The sequence below is a fragment of the Athene cunicularia genome, assembly GCF_003259725.1.
Source record: "Athene cunicularia isolate RWA chromosome 2 unlocalized genomic scaffold, athCun1 chr2_part1, whole genome shotgun sequence".
In the NCBI taxonomy this organism is placed as follows: domain Eukaryota; kingdom Metazoa; phylum Chordata; class Aves; order Strigiformes; family Strigidae; genus Athene; species Athene cunicularia.
This window is the reverse complement of record NW_020799095.1, coordinates 130095123-130104151: the sequence shown is the minus strand read 5'-3', so window position 1 is coordinate 130104151 and position 9029 is coordinate 130095123. Positions and strand designations below refer to the sequence as shown.

Here is a 9029-nt window from a genome sequence, read left to right as displayed (position 1 = left end):
TCTTGGTAACTCTGACCAGAGCCCAGTAGTCAAGAATATGGACTCTTCTCAGCTAAGAATGTGGTTCATCTACAGTGACAAAGTGTAAACTCAGAGAAGTGATAGGACATGGGCAAACAAACACAAAAGGCCCTCTTGTTTCCTCTTCAAACACCCAAATGCACTGAGTATTTGAATTGAAGTGACCCTGGTGCCAGATTAGGCTACCCATGGATGACTTCAAGAGGCTAAAGCAACTAGAGGTAGGAACCTGCATAATGCCTCTGTTGGTTTATGTGGTCCCAATATCAGACAAGCCAGAATTCAGGGAGACACATGGATCAAGCACTGTCTGAGATCATCTGAACCTGAGGCTGACAAAGCACTCATTGCAGTCTCTAAAGCCTTGTGACTCAACAGAGGAATATTATCTTCTTTTAACAGAGACCTGTGCTTGGTCAAAGAATAGCAGATAGAAATACATCATCAAAGTAAGGGAATACATGCAATTAAAACCCACAATAGTCTCTTGTGTCTCCATTGCTTAGAAGTAATCCTATCTGTTAAGAGCCTGATGGGAACCACTAGAGAAGGTGGATGTCATTTGTCAGGCTGTGTAGCCCCTTCTCTTCTACCCCAAAATGACTGGCAATATAATGGGAAGAGTCAAAGATTGCCACCCTGCAGATTACTCAGTTTAATCAACCTTGAGCTTTTCTAGCAAACCCACTCAAGCAGCATCCACTCCATCTTCACAGGTGCTATGTGCTACCCAGTAGGACGAGAATCAGTCCTGTCCTGATTCTGATGTGGGTCAGCCACCACAGCCAGGCACAAACCTATTGCCTTTCCTCTGTTGCCTTTGCCTGGGTGTAAAGACAGAGACAGCAATAGCAAGTCAGGTCACCTTTCTGACAATACTTTCCCTGAGGTATTTTTTGGGCTACCCCAGATTCCCCACAGTACAACAAGAACAACAACCAAAAATACATGTGCAGGGAATCATACAATACTGCATTCTGAATATGTGCCCACTCATGTGACCCTGATTCTGGTGCCAGATCTCTGCTGTGCAGTTTTGCTAATGTATTGTGGTGCCCACTGAAAACATCTCATATTTCCATGGTTTTGAAGTGGCTCCAGCCTGTTCTCCTGGCCCACCCTGCTTTTGAGGGACCCTCGAACAGAACTCGGCTTTAGGCAAAAGCTTGCAGCACAGTCACGCAGCACTGAAAACTGGAAGTAATGTTCTCAGTCAAAACGCCTGCAAATCCCATCTTCTGCTTCCATTTTATGGGACATTTGCTCAGAATATTTTAAGGGTCAGTCTCAAGGGCTTTAATACCTTTATGCCAATCCCTTAGGCATCACTTTCAGCCTGAAAACAGCAATGCACCAGTATAGGGACATTTGCACATACTGAGTTGGTTTTGCTGAGCAGAAATAGTTTTTTTAAATGATGTTTACTTTCTTAATCGGGCTGTCTTATAATGGAAAAAAAATGTTACATTCACCTGTATATTTGGGCTCTTATACATGCAAGACAATCAGAGATATTTAATAAACAAAGGATGCCATAAGAGTCCTTGGTATGGTTAGACAGAGTGGGCATGTCTGGACCGTGTGCGGAACAGCAATCCATCACTGTTAGATCAACCTCAAAAGCAATTCAACAAGGGCTCCACGTAGACAACGTTACAGAAAACCTGTTCCAATAGCTTTCTTATGCAAGAGAAAACCACAGTCACATTTGTATTTTAGGCAGTGAACCAACAAGAATGAAGAAAAACAACAGCAACTGTCCTCAAGAGATATTTTGGGCTGCTCCTCTCCTCCCACTCCCCTTACACTCGTTTTCAATCTCTTACCAGTTTGTGCATTTTTGGCAACAGAGAACCATACTGCAGAGGTCACTGGCAGGCTGGTGGGGACTGCTGTGGCCTTTGCCTACCAAAAACAACTTCCCGGGGAAGCATTGACCTCTTTGCTCCCCATTTTGAGCTGGGGCAGAGGTTACTGTGGGTGAAGGAGGCAGAGGAATGGGAGAACTTTCCTCGGTCCAGCAACTTTTGACACCAGTTGCGGCTTTTCCTCTTCGCCCCAGGATCTGCTGTACAACAAGTGCAAATTGAGGATGACAAATAAGAACATTAGCATGGTGTTTCTGCTCAAATGATCTTCCTTGAAGTAGCTGATGTTGACACTTAAATTGTCAGCAGACTTCCAGTTTAGGCTCCAGTTAGAAGAATGGGTCCATTCACACTTCCCTCTGAGCTATTGTTTCAACTCTCTCTGGACTGGGCAAGTATCACTGCAGCAGTTTGCACTTCAGTTCTACTTTAAAGGGTTTTTTTTCAACCATAACCCAAATTGCCTAGAAACTTTTTTTTTTTTTTTTTTTAATGTAAGCTTAGAATCCGGAGAATAATTACGCAATGTTGTAAAAATAGTTTGCAGCAATTTACATAGCCGTGAAATATTGGAGCTGTTTTTTTCCAGTGTACCTATGTGTACATGGCTGCAGCTAGCTCTAGTATTTACAAAGGACTCACTGGAGCTGTGATCACAGAAACTGGTATTTCAAGTTAGGTAACACACATGAACAAAACATTCCTTGTTATAAGGCAAGGTTTTGTATTTTGGGGTGTTATCACTAACAGAAGCAGCAGCACCTTGCCGCTTCTGCCTTTCCTGTATCATCTTCAAGGTGGATTCAAATAACATCCTTGTGGTTAATGCAGGCATTGGTTATGTAGTCAAGTAGGAGAGTATTAATTTAACTTCAGTTTCTTTCCTGTAATTGTATGTTCCTTCCATTTTCGAACAAGTTAATCATACTGAGGGGCTATATCTTCATTTTTCTCTCTGTAGTCAACTTTGCTGCTGCTCATTTCTATGAGGTAGCATATCTCCTTGCTTGTTGGAACCCCAGTCCCCAGACTGCTTTCCTGCTTGCTGACTTGGTCTCTTCTCTCCTGATGCATCTTGCTGATAGTAGAACCACCTGTCCCACTGGAACTAAGCAAACAATCCCACTTCTTCTTAAGAGCAGGAGAAAACTGCTGTAGTAGGTGGTAGAATAATTACTCGCTGACCCGTTTCTGCTACACTAATTGTCAGGACTGGACATTTTCAAGCCCAGCTGACAAACAGGATAAACTAATACAGCCCAGTACTTCAAAGGTACAGTATGAGATCTCTGGATTGCAAGCAGTCAATCTTGCCCAGAGCCTGAAGACACAGTGGCTTAATTCTTCCTTTCTGTGCTTCTCTAGAAACCTATTTCTGTCTCCCATGTAATTCTGCCAAGCTCCTACCTTGCTAGCTCCTACGGTCCTTTTAAGGAGCTTTTTTAGTTGTTGTTTTTCTTCCCAGGAGAGCTTAAGTGATCAAACCAAAAGTAACAGACTGAATTGATAAAGCCATAGCCTAGGAACAAACCCCTTGCCTGAAATGTCTGCAAAGAAACTACTCAGGAAATATAAGTGAAGAATACATGTCAGAAATAAGAATTTAAAGTGACTATACGCATATGGGAACAACTTCCAACCGCTTGTGAAGAATATGGTGGTGATTCATGTTAAAGATATAATGACTTTAATATGGGGAGCACGGGTGCTGCTGATGTTTTGCTATGTACATAAGTTGAAAGAGATTTATTGTAGTTTTATTGTTAAAATGGTTTGGAGGTTTTTTAATCAGGTAAATTCAGACTCATATGGACAGTTATTGCAAATGTGGAAAAGTACTGGAAAAAACCCTGTCAGAAGGACTCTCTTTTTGGCGAGAAAAGGAGTGGAAAAACAACCAAAACCCCCCCCCAACAACGCCAGAAAAGCTGAGAAGATTCGAGAAACTCCACTGCACCTGTGCGGACTAAACCACACCCATCTTATGAATATGTATTAGAAAGACTATAAAGAGTGGTGGGTTTGTTTATGCTTCGTCATTGTGCATCCATCTATGCAGCGTCGTGGGTCCATCGGTGCGGAAATTCCCCCCTGCTCCTCGGTGTACCGAACCTCTTTTTTGTTTTGCTTGTTCTCATTTCAGTAAATTCATAAAAGTTATTTTCTGGTTCTGCCTCTGCATTTATAACACCCTGCAAAGTAGCAGTGAGGAATTAATAACTGACCATCAGATTTAGGCACTGATTTGAAGGAGTTAATTTCCCAGGCTGCCTTTTCAGAGCAGGGTGGGGCATTTGTCTTGGGAAGGAGCAGCAAAACCTTCTGTCAAGCTCCCCTTTCTCTTCTATGCTGCAGTCACTCCCCAGCTGACGTGTGCCGGTGCCCTCGGCTGCACACGCCTGTGTGCAGAGTGACCCACGCCAACAGCCTTTTCCCCACCTGGAAGCGAGTGCCTCACCCCTATCCTGCTCGCTTCTCCTCAGAGCCACCCAGCCCCACTGCTGTGACAGCGCATGGCATGGCCAGTGGCCGGGGCATGAGGGCAGGGACATGGGCATCCTCCCCGTTTCGGAGCGGGTATCCTGGAACACATCCTTTGCGGGGCCGGGCACCGGGAGCGGGCCCCTCTCCGGCCCCTGGTACAGCACACACGAGGTAAGTGCCTGCCGTGCAGCACCATGCTGGGGCCCAGGAACACCTGGGCTTGGGGAGAGCAGGGTAATCATTTCAGCCTCCCCCCACTGTCCTCCAAAGGGCCCCCTTCCAGTGCCTGTTTGCTGCTGACACCTGCTCCCTCTTCATCTCGTTGTTCAGCCCACGCTGCCCTGGCTTCCCGCTCCAAGTTGTCCTTTCTGAGTTAGAACCGGGCAGAGAGCTGTGCTCTTTTGTGTGGTTTTGTGCTAGAGCATCACTGGTTTTTGTCATCGGTGTTTCTGTTGCTGTCAGTTCTGACAATGTATTTGGGCAACTGCAAAAGAGAGACTGGAAGCAGCCCCTGAGAGCTAGCAAGTCAAAGCATCTGCTAACAATAAAAATGAATTGGAGGTTGATTAAACCCTTTACCTTTTCCCTGCTTTTTGCTTCACAAACAAGGAGGCATAGGAGGATACTCAACATTCTTGTTTTTCACTGCATAAGAGGCAAACCACTTTTTTACGATGCAAAGTATTGGTATAAATTGTGCATAAAATGCCTTGCAACTAACTGCTTTCCTTTCTCTGCGAGCAGCCTAGTAGCAGGTTATAGCCCAGGGAAGGTCCCAAAAACTTCTGGATTCTGTATTTGCTACTGGGTGGATATCCAGATGTCAGTAGTCATTTCTCAGTCCCATATTCTCAGAGGGAAGGAAACCTGTGAATTCCTGTGCTCGGGTTCCTGGAGCAACAGGACACCTGTTGATGGCCGGTGGCAGTGCTTCCCAGGACCAGAACTGGGATCAATTATGGGAGACAAGAGTGTGGAGCCAAGGGTACTGTGGGTTTGGGAGTTAGGGTCCCGGGACTGGGAATGTTTGCAGAGCTGCTGGAGGAAGGCAGCAATGGGAAACTCCCTTGGCATGGGGACACCCACCTCCACGTCACAGTGGTGTTATCAGTTTGCTTGCAAAACATCCCGGCCCTACTCCAGTATTCCTTGGGGTGGTTATGTGAGGATTGCTGTGTTTTAAGCCTGGTAGTTTTCTGAGAAGACCTGAATCATTTTTAAGTGTTGCTTAGGTATCTGCAGGTGAGATTGATTTTCCTGTGCTTCCATTTACTTGAGTTGAGGCTTTGGAGCAGGTAGTGAGAAACTATGGGTCATGTGTTGCTGCCAACCTTCATTTTCCCAAGAGTTAAATTCTTCTGTGCACCCCTATTTTCACATTTTAAATTTTTGGAAATATCAGAAACCAATTCCTCCCTCCATTCCTGGCTGCGGATCATCCCAGTTTCAGAGGCTCTTTCCCTTCCCCTTTTCCTGAGGCCATTTCATCCTCTTGATTTGGTTTGAAGAGGAGCTCTTCATTTTCTGCCTCTACAACAGACCATAACTTCACCAGCTCTCATCTGCCTGGAAACATCCCAGGAAAGCTGAGGTGAATTGCTTTTCAGGGAGTATTTTTCAGTCCCTTCAGACCCAATCAGGAGGTGAAAGAGCAAGATCCCTTTTCAAGAGCCCCTAGACATGAGGGACTCAGCATGGCTGCTGGTCACAGCTACCTAGTGCCATGTCAGCATCAGAGACATCCACATGGGATCAGCAGATCTGACACATGTGTTAGGAAAATCCATGGCACTAGAGTAAGCTTTATACAATGTCTGTAAATGTACAGCTCCCAGGAAGAAGTTAAAGTGCCTGTGTCTACAAGGCTGTGTACTATAATGCCTCCTTGTGCTGGCATTACATTTCTTTGGTTTATTTTTTTAATTGGGGTTATTCTGCCAGGTCCTTGATCAGGCTAACTGGTGCCAGCTGTCATCATGAGGGTAGAAGGGGGAATACCATGGTCATGGGGAAAAAAAAAAGGGTGGAGGTAGGATTTCTCCTGTGCATCAGGTGGAGTTAGTTTGGTTGATGCTGCTTGAGGGAACTGCATCTCTGAGATCAGCAACACAGGATCCTGTGGTCCCCTAGACTTCCCTGTCTCGGTGCTGTGTTGTATGTCATGGGACACGGGCATGTTTAATGATGCAGTGAATCTGATTAAATATGTACTTAGTTCCTGAAGTATTTCCTGGCAAACTAATATTATTGTAATATTTTTGGGTCTGCTGAGGTAATGAATGTAAGAAGCCACTACATGTGGACTTTGCTTAACAGAAAGCGTATGTGATTGCCTCAGTTTAATCCTTTTTTATTTCCCTCAGCTCTTCTCAAAGGTTGTTTATTTATTTCCAATATTGTTGGTTTTGGACAAAAACATTTCGCAAGATTAGTTGAGATTATTATCTGCAATACTGATCTTGGTTTGACTTTGTAGCAGATAAGTAGAAAACAGTGGGTTAAGAATAGTCAAGGAAAGCTCACATGTAACACTTCTTCCGTAACTCATGGCTGTTGTGTGTAGTCACTGGGTGTACTTGTTCAAGTACAGAAGCTGAGCTGGAGATGGAAATTCATTTCACCTCTGCTTCTTTTTCCTCTTTTGCCTGTCTCTTAATAAACTCAGAGTTATTACTGGCTGCCCAGACACTCACCTCAAGAGATTGTTTTATTTCATGGGTTGTGGTAATAAATCATTTTGGCTCTATATTTGAGGTTTAAAATGTTGACAGCTCTTTCAGATGGATCTGTGGCCTCTTGTCCCGTGACAATATATCACAGCCTGTCACAGGCCATACGGGCAGGTGGTGAGTATGTGCAGCCAGGAAAGCCAATCCTTTGAGGGCTCTAATGAGCAGGCAGTGGTGGCTGCTATCAGGTGCAATGAGAAATCTCACAGATTAAACACATTGTTGTGAGGTCTTTCTATGCTGCCTTCCATCATATACATGAAATCTTGATTTCATGTGAAGTGCCACAATTGAGGTTTTTAGCTCATTCTGCTCAAGGAGAAAGTCCTAAGTGCAACTCACCCCATCTTGCTATGGGCTTGATGTTTAGTGACATTGAGCCTGGCCAGCAAGGTGAGGGCATGGTTTGATCCCTGTGTCTTCCAGTGGCAGCACAGTCCCTGCTGGTGCTTCTGTCACCGTAGGGACTGCTGCCCTTGTGCTGTGAGGGACCCCATGCAGGAAGGCGGGGAGCTGCCACTCCATGGAGGGGAAGGTTACTTCTCCATTTCCCTTAGCTAAGGAAGCTCCCCAGAAATAGTGAGGGCCTCTTCAGTTGGCACTGCCACCAAAGAAAAGTTATCATGGCACAACCTACAAACATTTGCTAGGATATTTTAAGCACTTAAACAATGAAATTTCCAACCATGGTTTTCAATAAGGGAAAGCTCTAGAGCAAGCCCATGGTGATTGCACACATGGGTTTCAACCAGGGAAGCTTTCCTCTGCAAAAAGCAATCACCAGATATTATCAGGCTGTTAAAGGTGAAAGCAAACCCTCCTGGTTTTTTTTTTTTTTTCCAATTCAGGTGTTTGTAGGGGGGTTTAATGCCATTTTCTCATTCTCTGTAAAGTACTTTATGCTGCAGTCTGCTCCCTGATGGACTGCAGATGTTAACTGTTTCAATTTAATCAGTAAACCATTCCCTGAGCCTGGGGACAGTAGAGACAAGCATGTCCTCACGCAGGTCCCTGCTGCTGTACTCATCTGTAAAGACTATGGTGAAAAGTGTTTCCCCCTTTCCCTCCAGCTCCTTATTCTAAAGCTGTTCATTGAAAGCAGATATAGATATTTTTCTATACCTGTCAGATTTCAGAGTTCACACAGTTTCAGTTTCCTTTATCTTATGGGGGAATATGTATGGGAGAAAATACATACTGTTTTCTTAGGTGGGAAATGTGTGTTATTTTCAGCCCTTATAAAGCAAAAGGTGGGAAGAGGCCTTTGTTCAGTCTTTCAAATACACCTTTTTTGAATCAGTCATAGGGAATCCAAAAGTCTAATTAGAATGAAACAGTATTGCAAACAGTTGCTGCCAGCACTGATGCATGCTCTTCTGGTGGTGTTCTGTTGTCAGGAATCAGACACATGTCTATGGCTTAGTCCCCATTTAAATAGGTTCTGCCAGAAAAGGATGTGTGGCTTTAGATCATAAATGCAAGACTGCCAGCTGGGCAGGCTTTGCACCCAAGCTTTCAGGCTCTGCCAGAGCTGTAGGTCTCATCTGCTGGAGGTTATGCTCTGATTAGCTTCAGTGTGAGTGAGAAGCTGACATAAGCAAGCAAAATAGAGCACTGGTTAAAAAGGATCACCCATATTTTTTTTACAACCTCATAAATCCATTCTGCCTTGCCAAACATCAACTGTCCCTGCAGATGTAAAGATCACAATGTGTCTGGTGTGAAATAAGCACACAGCTTATATAAACTGCTGCCTCTAAATTAAAGAAAGATCAGCTGCTGCATGGGACTTATTAATTACTGAAAGGTAAGGGATATAAGTACAGGAGAGCCTTACTCCTTGTGTGTCACCTTGCACAGTACCATGAGCATGTTTGTGTCATTGTGACTTTCACATTCCTTAGGGAAATGTAGCTTTCCTCCTTCA

The 9029-nt window shown here is 44.4% G+C and overlaps 1 protein-coding gene across 3 annotated transcripts in view; it reads left to right on the top strand.

Moving 5' to 3' along the window:
• The first annotated feature begins 4190 nt into the window (after positions 1-4190).
• The window catches only part of NIPAL2 (NIPA like domain containing 2), a 57738-nt gene continuing 52899 nt past the window's right edge, over positions 4191-9029 (top strand). For all 3 annotated transcript variants that reach the window (XM_026843080.1, XM_026843081.1, XM_026843079.1), the window contains exon 1: positions 4191-4544. In XM_026843080.1, the coding sequence (XP_026698881.1) occupies positions 4440-4544 (105 nt within the window). In that variant the 5' untranslated portion in view covers positions 4191-4439. The remainder of the gene's footprint in view (positions 4545-9029) is intronic.